Source organism: Trachypithecus francoisi, unplaced genomic scaffold, assembly GCF_009764315.1.
Source record: "Trachypithecus francoisi isolate TF-2019V2 unplaced genomic scaffold, Tfra_2.0 Lachesis_group13, whole genome shotgun sequence".
Taxonomy (NCBI): Eukaryota; Metazoa; Chordata; class Mammalia; order Primates; family Cercopithecidae; genus Trachypithecus; species Trachypithecus francoisi.
Genome location: NW_022681458.1, coordinates 45,510,047 through 45,532,949, shown reverse-complemented (window position 1 = coordinate 45,532,949; position 22,903 = coordinate 45,510,047). Strand labels below are relative to the sequence as shown.

Genomic DNA, 22,903 nt, shown 5'->3' with positions numbered 1-22,903 from the left:
CTCTACAAATATACAAAAATTAGCCGGGTGTGGTGGTGTGCGCCTGCAGTCCCAGTTACTCAGGAGGCTGAGGTGGGAGGATCGCTTGAGCCTGGGAGGTGGAGGTTACAGTGAGTTCACGTTGTGCCACCGCACTCCAGCCTGGGTGACAGAGCCAGACCGTCTCAAACAAACAAACAGAAAAGCAAAAGACCCTGAAACTCAGACTCAGTTTGGAGATTAGACCACATTCTTCTTATGCATGTCTTTATTATGCAGGGTTACAGATATCTCTTAATAATGGCATTGCATCATTTCACATAAATACGGAGTTTCCTAAATAAGGTTAAATTGAACAGACTCCCATCTTCATTATAAGATATTTGCCTTGTTAGAAGTGGTCAAATCATAAATAAAATTTGTGTAGAAAGTCAGGAAAAAAGTCGCTAGGATGAATGTGAGGAGGATGGGAGGAAAAGAGAAGCTGCAGTGGCTCCTTCTTGGATATCACTGGAATTCAGCTATCAGGGCTTAACTAGATCCGTCCCTATTAAAAATTAAAAAATAAAATAAGGCTTCTGATTAGTGTTTTCCATTATCTTGTTTCCAAATAATACTTGAGAAAAGTAAGCGACTATTCTGTAGAAATCCATCAAAAGCAATCACATTTTGCCTTCTGTTTTTTAAATTTCTCATGTCAAGTCATGAAATGCAAATAAGTCTATGGGGAAATTTTTTCCATGAATATACTAATTTCTTCATGGACTTTACAGAAGGTGTCACATTTTAAATGTGTCTGTTTAAGAAAGTGAGAGTTTGGAGGAAGCATCTTGGAAACCTCACTGAATGTGGAACATACTGGTACAAACATTAGTCTCCACATTTCTCAAGATGAAACACAGAATTGTGACTATGAAGTAATGAAACTGATGCCACAAGCCACCCATGAAAATCAGCCTCAACCCAGATGGAACATGATGCTTGTACCCTACAAAGTGCGTGAGGAGCTAAACAGACGAGGTACCTGAAAGTACTTTGAAACTATAAAGCACTATGCAAGCATATTCTACCATTACTTTCAAACACTTGAATGCATTTTTGCCATTTCTGATTGTTGCACAGGTAAAACAGATTTTCCTTTATTTATTGCAGAATTTCTGCTAAATTATAAACACAATATATGCTAGAAAATTGGGATCATACTTCTTTGACCAAGATCCATTCATTTTGTGCCCAAGAAAAATGTTTTGACCCCAGAAGTGGTTTGGGCTCAGGGATTGGGATTTTTCACACTGAAAACCAATGGTACATTGTAGAATAGATGAAGGGAAACAGGGAAACTACCTGACTTAATTTTGGCATTTCGTTGATAATTTGAAAATCCTTGAGTTGCTCCTTCACAGATCAGCTCCCTACACACTTTACACTCTCGTTGTGTAAGTGCATCCTGGCTTCAACACTTGATCAGTACTGACACACTATTACTTGCCATTACTTCCCAATAGAAACAGCATTGATATATTTTTTTTTTAGCCATACTATCATCTATATATGAAGCTATTATTGAATCTCCCAGGTGGAAAAAGCTGTTATCTTCTCTCTTCATTCCTTGATTGTAGAACTTACCAAATTTTATTAAAAACACTTTTTTGAACCTTGGGGTCTACTCTATCTACTACACTGTGAACTGAGCTTTTCAAGGGCAGATTTAGACTCTTGTAGCTCCATCGTCAAGCAAACATCAAACTGGCACAGAGGGAATGCCAGTGATGTGCTTGTTCTCTCATCTAAGAGATGTTCCGCATACATATATGATGTATTAAGAGTGTCTTCTATAGTATAAAGAGCATCACTTAAAACAAGACCAGAAAGCCTAGTGATCTGGGCTCACAGTCCCAAAGAAAATATTTATGGATATTTCTAATTGTAGAGTATATGAAAGTCTAATTTATTCTGTGGAAATGTTATTTAATATTTTATACAGTTATTACTGGCTGTTTTGTTTTACTAAGAAAGAATAATAGATAAGTTAGCATGGTGTTCTGATATGCTAAGTACATCTTTGATAATTCCCAATCTGAGAACAGTATCAACTAGATGATTATACTAATTAAGAATGTCTACATACATTAAAGTGTACTGTTATTTGGGAAAAAGTTGGATGCCTTAATAAAGAAATATATTTGTTAGAAATAATTAAGGAGATACATTTTATTTTAAATCTCTTTTACCTAATAATATGAAATATCATAACTAAATGTCTCAAACCAAACTGAATGCTAACATGGTCTTTGAATGTATTTTTGAAAGAAATGCAACCTTTATCTGCTGCTTAGAGAATGCCAGCCCTGAAACATCTTATATACCATCAAAGATGTGACTTTAAAAAAAAGTGTGTTATACTACTTTTCCTTATCATGAAAAGAATACAAACAAGTGAAAACAGTTTGCAAAATTAAATATATACTTGTATTCATGATCAATAAGTACAAACTAACATTTCCAGTTAAAATTTTTTCTTTTTTTCTCTTCCAATCATAGTATACAGAGAGCTCTTCCTTTCTTATTTCCAGGTTTCTATAACCTCTTTTCAGCACATTTCTTCACACTGCAGTGCGTGCCTTTGGTGCAGGAGTGTAACGTAAGTGCTATTCCTCTTGAGGGTCCCAATAGTAAACATAGCTTAACTCACAGGAGAGCAATCAGTTCTTACAAAACACCTATGAAAACTATGCATATGACCTCTATAAAATGTAAGATTGCCAACATCCCATAATAGGAATTCCATGGCTGCTTATAAATATAGATCTCAAAGAAATGTTTGGGCAATGCCTGTAAACCCATAGGCTGGCAAACCATATGTTAATCCAAAGCTTTTATGACCCCCAATTTAACTTCACTCTGTTGAAAATCTGATTAGTCAAGAAATAAACAAAGACGTGGAGTAATCCCGAAAGCAATTAAAATGAAGAATACCTTCTCATAAAATTAAGCAGAAGTAAGACTAGTGATGTCATGCAGTTTTGGAGATGCCATAGAAAAACTGTTTCTTAATATTAATAAGAAAATTATGCATCAGTGAAAATGCAGGCTTAGAAATATAGTTCTGAGTTTCAATTTGTGATGTCTTCACTGATGAGGGAAAATGGAAATCTTATTACTGATCTCTTCAGTGTTGCTGATGGCTCCTTAACTGAGCTTAGTGTTTAACGATGCTGTACAAATAAAAAGCAGTGGGGGAAATACGAAATATCTGTATTAAATGCCATCCTGTAAAGTATTTGATGGATGGAAGAGAGTCTAATGCATTTTAAATAAATGCATATCATACTATCACATATAGTGAATCTTAAAAAATTATTACTTAGATGCACAGTCCTTGTAGTGGTAGACACGGCACTGTGAAGGAAGTTTGATTTAGAAGCTATTTTCTATTATACTTCTCAAGTGATGGAGTTGCTGTTAGTCATATTGTAATGTCCCTTCACCTTTGGTACATTCAGCGCAAAATATTTGGGGGATTTTTTTTTTACCTTTATAAAAATAAAAGGCCCTTTTGTTTCCTTGAGAGTGCTTAAAAGGATACATATTAGCATGATGCCCGAGTACGCATGGAACATGAAAATGGAACGAGTGATACATACAGTATGATAGGTAGGTTCTTATATACATCTTAAAGAACATAAACATAATGAACCTGCAAAACATAAACAGAACTCACTGTGTACTTTTTCCTGATATGCTGTGATTAATTGCTAGTTATTTTAAAATTGTTTTCATGCATTATAAAGCATAAAATCTGTCATTAGTAATTCACTGAATAATGGTTTGTCTTTAGCCATGATTACACACATACCACTTGCATATACATTGTCACAGACCACCTTATTGCAGATCTGTAAAGGTACCTCATATTAACTTGGTTTCATTTTCACTCATGTCCCATGAAAGCGGAAACCTATGGTGCACACCATGCAGGCACTCATAAGTGAGAAATGAATATTCTGTTATAACTTAGGGCTTAAATGAATGTACTTTCAGGAAATATATTTACTTTTATTATATTATTTAACTTGCACTAATTTGAAGATTGGGCCAAGTGCTGCCAGTTTGGCTTGAACCACGTTCAAGGGTAAGTTTCAAGATTCTCCTGAGTCCCTAAAAATTACCGTGGAGCTGATCATGTATGGGTTCATCTTTGTCTTGGAACATAACAAATGGAAAAAGTTTGGCAGTCAAGAACTGTTGATTGAAAGACGGTTGGGTTGTTCCCTGGGCATCAAGCTCACCCAAATCCTTCCAAGAGGACTCATCTCCAGTCCCCAAATGTGACAGAACACTTGTTCCTGGAAAATAACAGCACGTAGCATTATCCTAAAGGAAGCATCCTCTTGAAACTTCCAATGTTCAGTCATTCTTCTAGAAGGCAGCTTCTGAAACTGCCTATCCACAGAGATGGGCATTCTGCTTCCAGGTCACTCAAGTCCAAAAGTACTGGTTTCTTCAACTGCTGTCAACAGTTTCTCATAAAGCATGGAAAAGGATGGGTAGGGGGGCAGATCCAGACGGTTAAAACATGTGTGCGCTCTGAAAACACAAGAAACAGCACATAGTTTAGAACAGGCCGAGTGAAATGCAAATGTGTGGGGTGTGTCTGTGTGTGTCTGTGTGTGTGCGTCTGTGTGTGTATGATTGTCTTTCACATTCAAATTTATTTGTTGCCAATTTTCACACTCATTTTGAAAAATCTTTGAAAACATTTTGACCTTAAAAATTCAGAACTGAATTTCTCTAAGGAAAAGAGGATATTTAAAAAAATACTTTATTTACATTTCACCAACATTTAAAAGCTATATTACATATAAATGACCATTTATTGAGTGGTCTAAGGATTACAAAGACAAGTTTGGTTTTAGTTTCTCTTTTGATGCTAGACTGTTTTTCTAATACATGGACATAAGGCCTTGCAAAGTAGTTCATTTTGAGTTGGCATATGCCTGGGTGTCTCTTCAATACTCTGAAGTTAGGCATTTTTTCACTTTCTTGGAGAGGGAAGAGCAGCCAGTGTCTCTGAGGGTCCACCTCATGGCTTAGAGTCTTGGGAAATTCCCTGGCTGGACTTTTCTAAGTCAGCAGGCCATTGTTACTTCTTTGAATTCTGTATTAAAATTTGCTTTCTCCCAATACACAATAACAAAATAAGCAATTTAAATCATTATATTAAGTGTTCTTTTTTAGAAATACTTCTTTTGCCAAGATAGGAAAAAAAAATATGTTTTCCTGTTATTTGCACCTGAATCACAATAAAAAATAGACAGTCTACAAATAGTACATTTTATCAGGAAGCAAATCTGCACTTTTGACATGAAATAGGAAACATTCTATTCTGAATGTACAACAGCTTGTTTGGGGGACCTACATAACTTTGACTTAAAAAAAAACTCCTGAATGAATAAGAAATTTTAGGAACTATAATTATTAACAGGCTATTTCTACAAAGTCGCATGTTTATACTTATACTTTAATAAATCCCTTTTCCTTATGAAATAAATATAATTAATATTCCTGGATGCAGTGTAATGTAGTGGGAAGACCAGAGATTTGCAGTTGGACATAACTTGGGTTTGGATTCTAGCTCTACCAACAAGTGTGTGATTTGGAGTGAATTATTAAAACTCTGAGCCCCTATTTCTCACCTTTAAAAGGGTGGTTATATAACTTGTCTCAGAAGGATGTGAGGATTAAGTGAAATAACAGAAACATGCTTAACAGAATGACTGGCTCACAGTGTTTGACCAATTAATAATAGATGTATCGTTAGCTACATTTCATTACTATCAACAAGATTTGACTCTAATTGCCTTCAGTGAATTGCCACAAAGAGTAATGATCCATGAGAACGATGAGATAATAAAAGGATAATAAAGCAGGTGTATGGCCACATGGCTTATTAAAAACAGGAATGTGAAGGGGATCTGTTAGATTGTAAGAATATAGATAGAGTATTTCATCCAAAATACTTGTCACCAGAAGTGCTTTGGATTTCAAATTTCTTTGGAATTTGGAATATTTGCATATATATAATGAGATATTTTGGGGGAATGTGACCCAAGTCTAAACACGAAATTCATTTACGTTTCATATACACCTTGTATACACAGACTGAAGGTAATTTTATACAATATTTACATAATTTGGTTCATGAAACAAAGTTTTGACTGCGTTTTTGACTGCACCCTGTCACTTGAGATCAAGTGTGAAATCTTCTACTTGTGGCATCATGTTGGCACTCAAAAAGTTTGGATTTTGGAGCATTTTAGATTTAAAATTTTTTGACTAGGGATACACAAACTGTATCAGTTTCAGGGTATAGAGATAGTACTGACTCACCCACTCCTAGTACTATAAACTCTGGGATATACTGGTGGAAATCATCTAATGAATCTTTGCAGGCAAACCCTTTTTCGATACAATAAGCATTTCAGAATTGCAATTGATATCCTTAGCCTGGAACCCAAACGAAGCCTCAAGAAAAGGTTTTCCTTATTTAAAAACTCAATTTGTATACTAAAATAGAGTCCTAGGAGTGGTTTATAATCTATCACTGTGAAACACTGGAATAAAAATATTACATAAAGATTTAGCTCTGTTCCAGGGGTAGGGGAGGAGGAAGCAGAAAAGTGGAATATGTTTTTGAATATAAGTATATGCCAAACTTTGTGTGTTAGACAAATAACACTTATTATCCCATTAGACTAACAGATGATATCACAATACTATTTTGAAATTTTCATTTCTTTGGTTACCGATAAGGTTGAGCATCTTTTCCCCATGCGTCTTGCTTTTTACATTTCCTGTTTTGTGATCTACGTGTTCATCTCTCTTGCCTGATTAACTTTTCAATATTTTTACTGTGATAAAATATATAGAACATTCACCATTTTAACTATATTTAAGTGCACAGTACCATGGCATTAGTACACCTACATTATTTTGCAACCATCATCACTATTGATCTCCAGAACTTCTGCATTTTGCAAAACTGAAATCTGTATCCATTAAATAGTAACTCCCATTTCCTCTCCCCCTAGCCCCTGGAAACTACCATTCTACTTTGTGTCTCTATGAATTTCACTGCCCTATGTACTTCATATAAGTGAAATCTTAAAATATTTGTCTTTTGTGACTGGGTTATTTCACTTAGCATAATATTTTTAAGGTTCATGTTGTAGCATGGGTCAGAATTTCCTTCCTTTTTAAGGCTGAATAATGTTCCATTGTATGTATATATCACATTTTCTTTATCCATTCATCCATCGATGAACAGGAGTTTTTTCCTACCATCTGGCTATTGTAAATAATGCTCCTATGAACATCAGTGTACAATTATCTGTTGAAGTCCTTCTTTTCAATTTTTTTGGGGATACATACAGAAGTGCAACATCATACTGCATTTTTCATAGTGGCTGCAACATTTTACATTTCCATCAACAGTGCACAAGGGTTCCAATTTCTCTACATCCTCACCAACACTTATTTCTTGTTTTTTTCTCATTTGTTTGTTTGTTTTATAATAGCTATTGTAATGGGTGCAAAGTCCATTCATCTTTTAAAGCCTTAGGATTTCTTATGGAAATCAAGAGAGACTCTCACTGTTGTTGAATTTGAAGACGGAAGCTACCACGAATTCTACAGCTGCACAGAATGAATGCTGCCAAAGACCCAAGGGAACTTGGAAGCAGATTCTTCCCTAGTTGGTCCTTCAGATGAGAACGCAGCCCGACTGACAGCTTGATTTCAGCCTGTGAGACCACGAGCAGAAGATCCAGCTCAGCTGTGCCTGGATGCCTGCTCCATGAAAACGGTGATATCATAAATGTGTGTTGTTTTACACTGCTAAATTTGTGGTAATTTGTTTTGCATCAGTAGAACCATTAACAGGTCTCAAGGCGGTGAAACAGTTCAAGAAAAGGTGGCAAATGTGATGTTAAGTGTGACACAGTATATCATCTGTCCAGGGCAGGTAGTGAAAGAAAGCTAGGAGTTGGCAGCAGTTCTTTCATTCTCCCAGGTTTCTGAGTAGACAGACAGGGACTTTGAATGTCTCTTTGCCATTTCTGTAGTATCTTTGCAGGTACTCTTGAAGCTTATCCAGTAAATCCACAAGTCTGAATGCTCTTTCCAGTTCTCAACACAAAGGGAAGGACTAGACAACCTTTTTTGTTCCTCTTCAGTCATAAGACATAATCACCATTACCAATCCATAATCTAAAACTATTGCTGCTTCATAAATTACATCTGGTTGCATAATATATGGTTACCATAACACAACTTTCCTTCTAATAAACTAAACAGTTCCTCTGGAAAATATTTTGTGATGATGGAGAAAGCATATATTGTGGAGGGAAACTGTGTGGAAAGATTAAATGGTTTTCCCAAGGTCAGAGCTGAGTCAGTGGCCAAATCAAGAACAGGACCTCAGTTCTGGGTCTCCTAGGGAAAGTCCAACATTAAACTGAAAACTGGGAGATTAATGCTCACTGGCTTTATTCTTTTACTTTTGGAAGCCTGAGTATTAATTTTATCCTACCTCTGACTATGAACTGTTATTCCTCAACATCCTACCAGATTGTCTACATTTTGAGGACAAGGATTGGCAAAATAAAGCTTCAGATATTTTTTAAATGAATAATTCAATCACAATATGCAGTAGCTCTGGGGACAATGGCTGAGATTGGGTCAATCCAGAAAACCCTGAAAAATACCAGGGGGTTTTTTAGGTGACCATACCCTCTAGTTCAATCTCAGGCTTAACAGAAGAAGGCAAATACTCAAAAGGATACTTTACAGTGTATCAAAATCACTTCACGAGCTTGTTTTACAATGGAGATTATTGGTTGCACCCCTTGTGATTTTAATTCAGAAGGTTTGGGTTGGGCCTGGGGGAATATGCATTTTAATAAACATGCCAAGTGAGTTTGATGCAGGTGGTCTCCACAACTGGAGAAACATCAAGTGGATTAGCAATATGATATCTACATTGGCTATTTGCACCAGTGTTTTGTGTGCTTGCAAAAATTTCAAAACTCCTTATAAACAAGACAGCATTGCTAATAAGGAAATTAAGGAATAGTGTGGTTAAATAAATTACCCAATGTTTACCATCAACTTGCTCTATGAGCCAAGACCAGGAAAAACACACAAAAAGGCAAGCAACACATAATCCTCGGAGGTTTTTCACACCCCCACCCCCACCCCATTCCATGTCCTAAGAAAACTCTAGCAGAAAATAACAGGAGGGCCCTGGACTGTGTTGATGTTGGCAGCAAAAGTGCATCCAGCTATTCAGTCTCAATAAAAGAACATTTTTCAAATCTTTCAGAGTCAGCCACACTAAAGCTATAATGGGTTTACCTCATTTTAATCTATGCAGCCAGAACCACTCAAGGAGAGCAGTTCTGAACCCATCTTTGGGAAATCATGCTGGCATCAATATTAAGAAGATTTAAAAATTCTCCAGACATCTGGTCTGACTTAATAGATCTCTTGGTGCTTTCTGGATTCTTCAAAAATGTTAACCAGGAGGTCACATGCTTACCCTCTCTTTTTTCCTACAGATAGACATGTCAATTAGACAAATCCAGTGAGCCAAAAGTACCAGTTACATTTCCATTTCCACAGATTGGTTCGTTGATTAATGTATTTCTCTCTGTGTATGTGAATGTACTTAATTTTCCAATTTGCATTATATTTCATTTATTCCTTCACTCACTGGATACTTACTAAGCACATACTCCATGCCAGGCATTCAGCTGTCCCCTGAGAGAGGAGGATGAAAAGTCTGATTTCTGTCCTCAAGGATATACAGGCAAACAGACCCTCTAAAATGTGTGTAGCCTGTGCTCTGGGGCAAGCAGGAACTGAAATTCAGCCTTTCTTTGGCTCTGCTTGCCAAACTGTGAGCACTAGCTGTGGGCTGCATTTCTCCAGAAGACTAGGAGACACCTTTGTTTCATTAGTCCCAAGGATGGGCTATTAGTGGCCCTGCCTACAAACAGTTAGTCATACAATGAGTTACAAGTCTGCTCAGCAGAGCCAAGGAAGGTTCATAGAGGACGCTATTTGTGCCAAGGATTGAAAGATTTGTAGGCGTGCAGGTTTTTTCTGGATCAACAACAAGGAGAAGGATGTTCCCAGCAGATGGCCCGGAAGCATGACATTGCATCATCGGGAAAGCTGAGAGGGGCAAGCGCCTAAGGGGCAGGAGCCAAGGCTGGACCTGAGGCCAGATGGGGAGGCACGGTCACATCAGGAAGCCAGGTGTGTTCTTGCAAAGACCTTTTCTAGTTATTTCATGGATGAAAGGAAGAAAAGTGGGTTGGCAGAGGTATCTTTAAATAAGGCAGAGAATATAAGATATGGGTAGAGGGACAGATGATGAATTCAAGGGCTTGAAATCAGCATGAGAAATCCAAAGTTACCAAACAGTGATAGCATTATGTTAAAAGAATCCAGTTATAGTTTTGTTAGCCTGGGTAGCTTTATTAACACAACTAATGGTATAATTTGTTAGGATTTTAAAAATATTCATAATTTATCTAATATCCTCATGAATACCTTCTTAGGTCATGAGGTTTAGAGCAGAAATTCCTGTTAAGACCAGGGCACAAATATATGTGTAACTTACGGCAGCACAGCACAACACCCTGACCTTCACCAGGTGTTCGGTAAAGATGAATTCAAGGAAAGAAATTCTATGGTGCTTGCTACTCCAACTACTCATTAGTCATATGCCATTTGGGGACCAGTGATGTTGGTAGATGTAAATATCCATTGCTTCTCTCCCTGTGTCTTAAGGTGAATGTATATCTCCTACAAGGTTCGGCACTTAGTAAAGGCACGATGAGTATCTACAGGCAGGTGAGGGGAATTAATCTGCTCACTAATTAATGCCTTATTCCAAAGTCTCATTAGGTCACTTTGGTTAAGGTGCACTTGGATCTGTAAATACAAAGTGGAATGTTCCTATAGGGGGAATTCCTGTATCTGGGGTAACTAGCAGAAGAAACTCTTCAAACTATGCATTCTGAGCAGGCATCTTCTTCACTTGTGAATGCCTCTGGGGAAAGATAAAGAGGGCACATACATTTCAAATGTAAGAATTTAAACCCAACAGAATAAAGTCCACTAAAGACAGTTCCAGGAATGGAAACTCCTCTAAGTCCAAACAAAATATAAATACGCTGGTGAATATGGTGCATTTCTCACACACCTAAAGACTGTAAAGTATCCGGCCAGCCCTGAAGGCTACATATTAGGAAGAATAGTAATAATGGATAACGTTATTGAATGATGTTTTAGGCCTTATTCTAAGCACTTTGCACATGTTATCTCATTTAATCTTCAAAATAACTTTGTAATATAAATGTTAATGTCTATCCCAACTTTTCAGATATGGATACAGAGATATGAAAGTCTGGATTCTGATTTTGGAATTTCTTATCTGGAGTGGTCCAAAGTTATCTCTCAAGTTTACAAATTCACTAAAAACAATATTTATGGAGAACATATGCTAAGCACTGGGCTCAGTGCTAGGAGCAAAGTCATGATTAATTCAGATAAGGTACCTGTTCTCACAGGATTATATTCCAGAGGAGGAGACAGATAATCAACAAGTAAACCAATAACTGAACATGATGACTGAATTGGGTTAACTCTAGTGAAGGAAGTAAGGGGTGAGTGACAGGTGCACTAGGGACAGAAGCCTGGTGGGCCTTTCTCAGGAGATCGCCTCTAATCCGAGTTCTGGGGACAAGAAAGAGCCAGGAACATGAAGGACCAGCAGAAGAGTGTTATAGGCAGCAAGTACCTGAGCCTTGAAGCATAACTGAGTTTGGCATATTTGAGGAATACCCAGGAGGAGGCTGGTGTGTGCCATGGGTTGGGGAGAGGGTACATGTTGAGGTTGCAGGAGGAGGCAGACAGGTCCCCACAGGAAGTCCTTGGGAAGGAGTCTGGATTTTATTCTAAACTACCGGAGGGTGTAGGCAAGGGAGGGAGGTGACCCTGAGATGTTTGCAGATCCCAGTGGTTGTTGAGTGCAGAATGAATGAATGGCGGGATGTAGGAGAAGGGCATTTAGCCGGCAGTCTGCTGCAGCAGTCCAGGTGAGGGGGGATGGTGTTGTGGACTAGGCTGGTGGAAAGAAATGAGCCCAAACTGGTTTTTGCTCTTGAGGCCAAGGAAAAGGGGGTAAGCATTCTTTAACTGTTGTAATGTCTGTCACTCACAAATAGACACTTTAAAATCTGACTTGTGAAACAGCTCTCAAGGACCTTTAGTAGATTTGACTTGGACTATCCTGTCCTCCGTTGTCAGCAGCAACAATGCTGATGGACTGCAAGGGGAATGATTATCTCATTCCATTAAAGTCACAAATTCTTTCAATGGCGTGACTTTTACATTAATTACAGAAGAATCCCCCCCCTTTTTAATACAATCTGTTTTTATGAGATATTTACCCACCTCCCAAAGTAAAGACCAATCCAAAAGGTATATGACAGTTAAGAACCTTTAATATGGTGATGTGATGGGTTAACTCTGGTATGTTTTTGTTAGTACATGCAGATTCAATGGCAGAATAAGGTGAAAATTTTGAATATAGTTATATAGAACTGAGTGAGAGGGCAGAGGAGAAAGGAGTTGAATAGAGTCTTGGACCCGAGGTTAAACTACAGAGCAGGCCACTGTATGAGAATCTCCTGTCAATTCTCTCCCACACCAAAAGCCACCTCAGCTGATCAGCAGGCAGTAGGGAATTAGGAAGACCAAGGAGGGTCACCTCAAGGCACATATAGAAAAGAGATGGCCCCAAAGGGTCCTTCTAGTGCTCATCTCTTGTTCTGATGGTTTTTCTTTTAATTGAGGAAAGTGACATTGTATTTCAGGACTTGGTTACTTTCCTGTATACTGGCTGATAATTCACTTTGACAGTAGACAATGCTCCCTACAAAGGAGGAGGGAAAACTGAATTATTGATGACATTACAGAGCCATATTTAATGACATGGAAAGATGTTCTATGTGATAAACAGAATGTTGTTTTAAAATGTGTGTATGTGCCTGTGTGTATCTGAAGAAACGAGTGAAATCACATACTTTAACGTGTTAACATAGCTTATCTTAGTAGTTGACTTTTTTTCTTCAGAAATGAGATCTCTCTATGTTGCCCAGGTTTGACTCAAACTCCCATGCTCAAGCCTTAGCCTCGCAAGTACCTGGGACTACAAGCATGCACCAACACGCTCAGCTAGTAGTGGATATTGGATTGATACATATGTAGGTATTTTAATATATATTTAATATATCCATATATTTCTTAGCAATTTTTTGTAAATTTTTTTTTTCTATAAATTAGAATTAAAAAGCAGATTTTTTTTTTTTCTTGAGATGGGGTCTCACTCTATCACCCAGGCTGGAGTGCAGTGGCATGATCTTGGCTCACTGCAACTTCCACCTCCTGGGTTCAAGCGATTCTTCTGCCTTAGTCTCCTGAGTAGCTGAGCTTACAGGTGCACACCACCACGCCTGGCTAATTTTTGTATTTTTTTTTTTTTAGTAGGGACAGGGGTTTCACCATGTTGGCCAGGGTGGTCTCAAACTGCTGACCTCAAGTGATCTGCCTGCCTTAGCCTCCCAAAGTGCTGGGATTTCAGGTGTGAGCCACTATGCTCCACCAAAAAGCAGAATTTTAAAAACAAAAAAAATTGTCATGTCTTTAAAAAATAATTTTATCTTTTCAAGTTCTATTCCATTAGATTAACTGTCTCCATGAGACATCTGTTTCATAATTAACTTACAATTTATTTCTTAATTTCAGTTAGCATTTCATTCATAATAATCTCCAGACACAGCCATTTTCAAAAATGCTTTTCCCTTTGGCAAAAACCAACACACCCCCATGACGACTGCAGCTCTGCAGGTCCTCTGTCCCATCACCCAACTTGGCAAGAACCTTGGGGATGAACACAGAAACTCATACCATGGTGGCAGAGAGGACTGCTCTGCAGTTTGCAGGCTGGCATCTTAGCAGCCCATTTTTTGGACTGTTTGAGAGCAATTGCCATAAAGTGAATTTACTCTTTTCATAAAGTCCATCAGAGCACCAGGGGTATGAAGTCTTCCACAGAAATGCAAAATACAGAGCTAACCACCAACCGCGAAGCAGAGGAAGTGCAGTCATGTGCTCAGGCTCTAGGTCTCCATGGAGACACCCTTCTGTCTACATCCTTATTTATCATCTGAGTCTCTAGTCACTTTATAACCACAAGAGAAAGAAAGAGCCATGGATTCAACTTGCACTGGCTGCAGAGACAACCACATATACTTTTATATACTCCTTGACTCACACTGTGAGCAGCACTATCCACTGCTACCACAAAGTGAGGCTAGGAAATCTGAGAAAAGAATGAGACTTACATATGCCTGCTTGAAAATTGAAAGGCCCTCCATCATTCTTGTCTAGAAAGACTAAGATTCTCTCCCTCGTTGCTCTGGTTGCCAGGACTGCCCTCATCCTTTACAGCCCCTCCAACCCTCCGGGGCAGAAACTCCCATGCCCAACACAAGCCCATGCCAGAGTTCTTAGAGGATTCTTTTTTTTTCTTTTTGAGATGGAGTCTTGCTTTGTAGCCCAGGCTGAAGTGCAGTGTCGCCATCTCGGCTCACTACAACCTCTGCCTTCTGAGTTCAAGCGATTTTCCTGCCTCCCGAGTAGCTGGGACTACAGGCATATGCCACCACGCCCGGGTAATTTTTGTAGTTTTAGTAGAGACGGGTTTCACCATGTTAGCCAGGCTGGTCTCAGACTCCTGACCTCAGGCAGTCCGTCCACCTTGATGCCTCCCAAAGTGCTGTGAGCCACCGTGCCCAGCCAGGATTCATTTTTTAAGTAAGAAGGACATCTAGCCATTTTTCTCCCATGTGTACAATGTAATTTTTTTTTTTTTAATTTTGAGTTCAGGGGTACTCGTGCAGGTTTGTTATATAGGTAAACTATGTCACTGGGGGTTTGTTTTACAGATTATTTGGTCACCCAGGTATTAAGCCTAGTACTCATTAGTTATTTTTCCTGATCTTCTCCCTCCTCTGACCCTCCACCCTCCATTAGGCCCCAGTGAGTGTTATTCCCCTCTGTGTGTCCTTGTGTTCTCATTATTTAGCTCCCACTTGTGAGAAGATGTAGCATTTGGTTTTCTGTTCCTGTCTTAGTCTGCTAAGAATAATGACCTCTAGCTCCATCCATGTTGCTGCAAAGAACATGATCTCATTCTTTTTTATGGCTGCATAGTATTCCATGGCATATATGTACCATATTTTCTTTATCCAGTCTACCATTGATGGGCATTTTGGTTGATTCTGTGTCTTTGCAATTGTGAATACAGCTACAATGAAGATACACATGCATGTGTCTTATAATAGAATGATTTACATTCCCTTGGGCATATACCCAGTAATGAGATTGCTGGGTTGAATGGTATTTCTGTTTTTAGGTCTTTGAGGAATTGCCACACTGTCTTCCACAATGGTTGAACTAATTTATACTCCCACCAACAGTGTATAAGCATTCTCTTTTCTCTGCAACCTTACCAGCATCTGTTATTTTTTTGTACAATGTCACATTTTAAATGTTAAACATCATTTCACTCATAGGAAAAAGAAATACATTGGAGCTGACCAGCTTGAGACAGACCAGCTCTTCAGCAACTTACACCTATCAAAAATAGCAGAAAAGTGGCTTCAGGGTTTCTGTTCTGATGGTAGGAGGAAAGGACTTGATAATATAAAGGAATCTCTTTAGGCCAGAACCAATTTTACAGATCTTTTTTTACACCTAAGTAATGCCCCACATTTCATTAAGGGTGATGACAATGTTGTCAGTGAAGAAGTTGCTTCTCATGTAACTATACTGTCATGCAATTAAGTTCTTTTAATTTTTTCCCTCCAAATGTACTTTTTTTCCTTTGTGGAGCCAATGTTAATAGTTAAAGTAGTACAGTGGCTTACAAAAGAGTCAGGATAAAAAGTTTAAAAAGAACAAAGTAAACACAGTATTCCTAAGACTTTCATATACATTATCTTACAATTGTCAAAATACTCTGAACATTGTTACTCCTACCTTAGAGGGATGGATCTAGGGTCTTGCTTAGGATGATGTAACTAGTGTGTCACAGGGCTTAGATCTATGCTCATGCCTGTTAGCTGGGTTACATAAGGTGACTGCAACTCTGAAGCAGAAAAGCCAAGTAACTCTTTCTTCCCATCAGACCCCAAAAGATAGGGCTTGTTACAGAGAGGGTATGAAAAGAGGCTGCTTGCTCAACGTGCCTAAGACCATCTTTATTTGTGCTGTTTTATAATCTGGGTAAAACTAGGAACGTAGAAACAAACTTAGGTCATAGTGAAGACAGGAAGAAAGGTCAGTGCCTGTTACCCAACTGCGTGTGTGCAACAATAATGAAGAACACCACCATTTACAATGAGTTAGCACATGAACTTCCTGGGGCTCCAGGGGGAAGTAGAAATGCAAATCCAGCCTGACCCTCAAGATTCTTCAGCAACCCTTTGGTGTTACTTCTTGCTCAACCCAACCTAATATACCACCTCCTCCCGGCCTGTTACAGATGAGAAAATCAAGGCTCAAAGATGAAGTGATCTCTAAGGTCTCAGAGTTAGCTGGTGGCAGAGGTGGGACTAGAACCTAAGGTCTGCTAACTTCTACCCCTGCCCTCTTTCCAATATGCAAACATCCTGCCTGATATGTATTACAGATGATGGTGACAGAAATCACAATGGCAGCTATCACTGACTGGATGCTTACTCATGGCCAGAGACAGTATTAAGTATTTTTCACGAATGATTTCAGATAATCCTCAGAATTTCAAATCCACCAGGTAGATGAGGAAACAGGCTCAGAAAGATCATGCAACTTCACCAAGACCCCGCTGCAGGTAAGTAACAGAGGTGGGACTCAGCCTAGGTCTCTCTGAAGCTAAAGCTCCAGGTCTATATCAAATTGCCTGTCTCTGCCCATCAGGTTTGGTGAAAATTACAGTGATTAAATAAGAACAGTTGACATATCTGCTTATTGTGACACTTTATTCCATATACTTTAGCGGCTTTACAGAAATAGATTTCAACAAAAAGGTGACCATTGATCTGCCCTTTCCTTCTTCAATGCAAATTCTTAAAGGGTTTCTCACAGAAGAGTAAAAAGTCTTATTCAGATAGTCTAAATCTGTTGATTTATGTGTTGAAGGGGAGAAAACTCATTATCCAAGCATAAATAAAATGAGCTAGTTCTTCAAATAATGAAATCAAATAATGAATTCCCAGATTTGGAAATCAAATATGCCAGGTAATACTTAGGTGTCTGGATGCAGAGCCTGTTCAGACTGTGATGCGTGTGGGGCAGCCGAGGAGGCTCAGGCAAGCCCTTGAGTTGTCATTATTTATCACTCTCTCCATTTGTATTTTCAGCACCCCCTTTTCTCATCTGTTGATGCTGACAATGTAGTTCTTAAGAACTGGCATCTTTCAATTGCTAAGAAGAAAGCTTTGATAACAGATTACTCAGTTGCTTGTACTTAAAGAAACAGATGACATCTTGGGGTACCTAACATCACCTTATATAATATAAATAATATCTCTTAATATCACTAATAAAACAGGTTTCTCAAAGTCATCTATACTTAAACTTAGGATAACATCTTGGGATACCCAACATCATTTAATCTCTCTAGACTATAGTTATATTATTAGTAAAGTTAGAGGCAATTTCAGCTCCTTTTTACCTCAAAAATGCTACAGTATTACTACTAATTGGATAAAGGAATTCTAAAACAAATTTTCTTCCATTCCTCTTTTGTTCTTCTGCTCCTTTTCTGTTGCTCCAGCTCCAGTTATCTCCACTCAATCTCAAACACTTTTTGTCTTCACAAATACTATCTTACTAGTCCTTTCTTTTCTTTTCCATGTCAGATGGGTAATGTGCAGATGTTGTAATAAGGTTTGAGGGTGGCACATCTCACATATGTGCATGAATACCCAATTATCACACTTACAAACTGCAAAAGGATCCGTCTTTTGCTTTTATTAGCAGCAGCAGCAAAGCATTTTTTTCTATTCTAAGGAAATATGTGATCTTACTATGAATGAGAATACAATGCAGAGAGCATGGAATTAAGACATGTATGAGAATTAAGACATGTATGAGACAGGCTAAAGAGATCTAGAGCACATCCACATTATTTAATATTCTTTAGAAACTGCAATGGTAATTTTTACTGAAGGGATTCTAAATAGTTGTAAAGTTAAAACTCAAGCTTCTGGAAACACCTAGATTAGAGCCACAATCATAAGCCACAAGCATGATAACCAACGTCGCTTTACTGATGTTAACAAATGCTTTGCTTTTGTTGTGTTTTGTATTTTAAGATATGGATGTATATATTTTAAGTGTGACCAGAGAGATCTGTTTTCCTTTCATTTAGAAAGGCTATCAGGGAGAAATTCATTCTAGGAGCTTTTCCACGCTCCCAAATTTTTAACATAATAGCAGTAATTAATCAATATATACATAAGTGAATGTCTCCACCAAACATTGTGACAGTAAAGAAATGTTATTTTATATTTTACCTGGGAAGAGCAGTGATTTTCCCCCATTTCTCCACACAGAATCTTCTTGGGCCATTACTCCCTCGGAGAGAAGCAAATCCTTCGTAGGGAATGCTGGACGTGCCTGTAACAAACTGTCAACCCAAGAAAACAGAAGGAGAAGGTGAAGCCAGAGACCACCAGCCAGGAAAGGCATCACATCATTCACTGGCAGAGCTCCTGAGGAAGAGCAGGCAGGGAAGTTCTGAAGACAAAACTGCACAGGTGTGGAATAATCACAACACAATTCTGACACAGAGCCAGAAGAGAATACTAAGAAAGAGAATATTGTGCATGATAAAGGGAAAGGAGATGTGGAGGGTTTGTAGAAAATAAAGCACCGGATGCAGCTGACCAGCTCAGAAGCTCAAACCAGGCATATTTCCCACTATAGATGAATAAAGCGGGCGTATCAATTAACCTGAGTCTACTCAGCATCAGTTCCTGATCAATGTCGGGTGAATTTCAAAAAGAGAATGTCTGGGCCTGCAATTTTGAGGCCCAGACCCTTAATCCAAAGGAGCTAAGCTCTGAAGGAGCTAAGAGTACTTGTAAAGCTCTGCCTGAGCATCCAGAGGCTTCTTTGTGTCTGGTATTTCTTTAGCTGCAACCAACCAGTAATTGTCCTGGATGACCATAAACACCACACACACACACACACACACAGACACACACACACAAAACAAGTTAGTTTACCCAATGTTCTTGAATGTCACTGTTTTCTCAAATTTGTGGAAAGTTAGATGAAAGAGAAGAAAGGACTGTTAATCAACTAACCGTATCCCTTTTTAAAGAATTGAAGATCATTTCTTTCTGCTGCTAGGGATGCTGGCCTGCACTTTGGGTACCCTGGGTGCTTCTTGCTGAAGGGACCAAACTGTCCTGAATGCAGATGTTGTTACTGGGATTCTTGGACTGGACTTGACACTTCCCCAAACTCTCATGAAATGCTTTAACTTGGCTAGGGATGTTCTGAATAGCCATGGAGTCACATAACCGTGCTATCAGGAGTCTGGAAATGGTGTATCCCATATTTCCAGATAGCCATGGTATGTATTTATGGAGAATACTTAGCAGTTATTAAAAACACACACTTCCAACAATAATCATATCGATACATTCAAAAGATTAAATAATGGCATCTCACCTGTAACAACCTTAGTCGTTGTTCATTGTTGAATCTTTCCACTGCAGCCCAGAACCACCGAATTACAATATGATTGTCATGGTATCCTATCAAACCAATCACAAAAGCCCATGTTACTTTGACCCTTCATTAAGCCACCAAGATATGTGACACGAAGAGTCCCCAGACATACATCATCCTCTTGGATTCTTTCAAAGTTATCTATAATTGGCCTGGTGTGGTGGCTCACGCCTGTAATCCCAGCACTTTGGGAGGCCAAGGAAGGCGGATCACGAGGTCAGGAGATCGAGACCATCCCCATCTTGGCTAACACGATGAAACCCTGTCCCTACTTTAAAAATACAAAAAATTAGCCAGGCGTGGTGGCGGACACCTATAGTCCCAGCTACTCGGAAGGTTGAGGCAGGAGAACGGCGTGAACCCAGGAGGCGGAGCTTGCAGTGAGGCGAGATTGCACCACTGCACTCCAGCCTGGGCGACAGTGCAAGACTCCCTCTCAAAAAACAAAACGAAAACAAAAACAAAAGTTGTCTCTAACTTTAAGACTAAGGAATAACACTGTATATATGATCATATGAGTGTCAAAAGTTAAACCAAACAACACTAAGTGAAACCAAGAGGTCTCTGTTTTCATTTAGTGGTCACTAAGTGAAACTAGTGAAGAGAAGAACAACAAATGAGTTATTTTAACCATATCATTTCTGTAAAATACAACAGTTGTTACTGGAAATACTTAACTCTTTCGGTCATTCACATAAGAAATAATTTTCAAATACCTCTATGCCAAGCACTGTACTAAGGTTGGGGGCATAATGGCAAAGAAAACAGACCCTTCCAGGGCTTCTGGCAGAGGGGAGACACATTAATCAAATAATTTATACAAACAAGTACATAATTGCAAGCTCTCTTAAAAGCTATATATAATATTCATATTTTAAAATCAAACTAGTTTCACATTGATTTACTAATAAAAAGGGAAAAGTGACCTTTAGTTTCCTAAATAAATCGTAAATAATCACCAACTTAATTTTACTTTTATTCCATACTTCAGTAGAATTTAAGGAAATGTCAAAGGAATCACCTCATGGGCAGTGGTGGTGGATTCCACAAACCTTTCAGTGAAAAAAAATTAAATTCAGAGAAAAGGCTAACAAGGATTTAGTGATTCAAACCAATGAATAGACGTAGTTAATGGGTACTGAGTTAGTAGTCCAGAACAGAAGGTGGGTAGAAATTATTTTAATCCAAATTTTTCCTCCCATTTCAGTAGTTGTAGGATTCGGGAGGAATCTCACCTTACTGTTTACCATTTCAGTGATGTTTAGTCCCCTTTGGAGAAAAAAAGGATCTAAGGGAAGGGTGAGCAAAACTGGACTGGACATGGGGACACATGGGCCATGCCCAGAGTTTGGTGAAGACTAGCAATTTGGTACTGAGCAAATAGTTTATCATCTACAAAAGAAATGCACTGGCTCTTTGTAGCTTTAAAGTTTTTTGACCTTACGAATTAGCCCTTTTCTGCTTCCCTTTTGCTATTTGTGCCAAACCTTTTGGAGGAGGAAGAGTGAATGTGTCTCATCATATTCTCTCCTAGCAGCTGGTGTGTGAACATATGGCAGGTGGCAGCCACAGAGCTGCTTCTTTACTCAGTGCCAAGTAGCTGGGTGAGCAAACATGGCAGCTGAGGTTCTCAGAATTTTTCTGCCCCCTCCCAAAGATTTCATTTGATAAGATTTACAATAACCATATAAATAGGTCCTTGATTAATCAGATTTAGTGAATAAGATTGTATACCATGGAAAAACAAAAATGGTTGATTCTATTAATGCATTGCTATTAGAATCTCCTGGGTCCAGGCGCGGTGGCTTAAGCATGTAATCCCAGCACTTTGGCAGGCTGAGCCAGGTCATCGCTTGAGGCCAGGAATTCGAGACCAGCCTGGCCAACATGGTGAAACCCCATCTCTACCAAAAATACAAAAATTAGCCAGGTATGGTGGCTCACGCCCTCTGTCTTAAAAAAAAAAAAAAAAAAAAAAGAATCATCTCCTGGAAGGAAGGAATGAGCTAATAATATTTATGGTAAAATATAACTTACGTAGCATGTCAGAGAAATTGTGCTCTCAGTAAAAATCGATGGGTTAACAAAGCTATAATAACCAAAGAGATATATGGGTTATATACATGGGGCCAATTAGAAAAGACTTATTTCAGCAATTGGACTTCAGAAATAGCAGCAATGGAAACTGCAATTAAATACAGCCTTTCAGATTAAATGTGTAAGCAAAGCCAGCCTGTGGTGCAGGGATGAGCTGGAAAAGGCAAGCACAGGCATAACCAAAAGCAATTTAGCAAATGTTAAGGCATTTTTTTACTCCAAACTTTTAAAACTACTTTTTTAAAAAAAATCTCTGCTTCAACTTAGAGATAACTAGAGAACTGTTCAGCTCTCAATTTACTCTGCTAAGTGATTAATTCAGTGATGTGAAGTTTGTAGTTTTCATTCTCCAAGTTCAGAACTACTTCTAATCTCTTACACTTAGAGTTAAAAAAGAAAACCCAAACCAGAAAATAACTGGTATTTGTCAGGAATTTCTGAAGGCTTTCTAACATGGTGATAAATTTCAGAACATGTATTCTTTGCTTAAAATCATTTAATAAAACCTTAACTCTGGGTTACCATCAGGTCCCTTGCAAAGTATTAGTTTAACACTCAAATTTCAATGGGTTTGGTCCCAGTTACGAATTGATAATTTGTACTAATCTGCAGAAAGGTCACTTTTAAAGCTTCCCATTTTGTGAAGTGTCAGATAGTGCAGTTTTTAACTAATCTTACTACAGTCTTCTTTTCACTTGAAATTCATGCTTGAATTTAGAACTTCTCCAATAATGTCCTATTTTGGGAACTGTGTCTTACTCCATTCAAGTATTCTGACTATGAATGATAACTGATAAGGAGCATAGCGAATGGCGGAAGAACTGTGCTGATTGGGAACCCCAAAGGGTGTGCTGCTTTAAGTTTTAGAAACAAAATGGAATAGGTGGAGTTTGACCAGCTGGATGTT

General features: G+C 38.5%; 1 protein-coding gene, 1 long non-coding RNA gene and 1 other non-coding gene across 4 annotated transcripts in view; 1 reads left to right on the top strand and 2 right to left on the bottom strand.

Moving 5' to 3' along the window:
• Positions 1-229: 229 nt before the first annotated feature.
• The window catches only part of HECW2 (HECT, C2 and WW domain containing E3 ubiquitin protein ligase 2), a 389,957-nt gene continuing 367,283 nt past the window's right edge, over positions 230-22,903 (bottom strand). For both annotated transcript variants that reach the window (XM_033230785.1, XM_033230786.1), the window contains 3 exons: positions 19,840-19,925; positions 18,675-18,787; positions 230-4,566 (listed from right to left, as the gene is read on the bottom strand). In XM_033230785.1, the coding sequence (XP_033086676.1) occupies positions 4,455-4,566; positions 18,675-18,787; positions 19,840-19,925 (311 nt within the window). In that variant the 3' untranslated portion in view covers positions 230-4,454. The remainder of the gene's footprint in view (positions 4,567-18,674; positions 18,788-19,839; positions 19,926-22,903) is intronic.
• On the top strand, positions 10,075-19,112 carry LOC117094696. Its single transcript, XR_004441647.1, has 3 exons — positions 10,075-10,299; positions 16,808-16,987; positions 18,714-19,112. It is a non-coding gene; the product is annotated as an uncharacterized LOC117094696 (long non-coding RNA).
• LOC117095532 lies at positions 18,012-18,115 on the bottom strand. The gene has a single exon (XR_004442062.1). It is a non-coding gene; the product is annotated as a small nucleolar RNA U13 (small nucleolar RNA).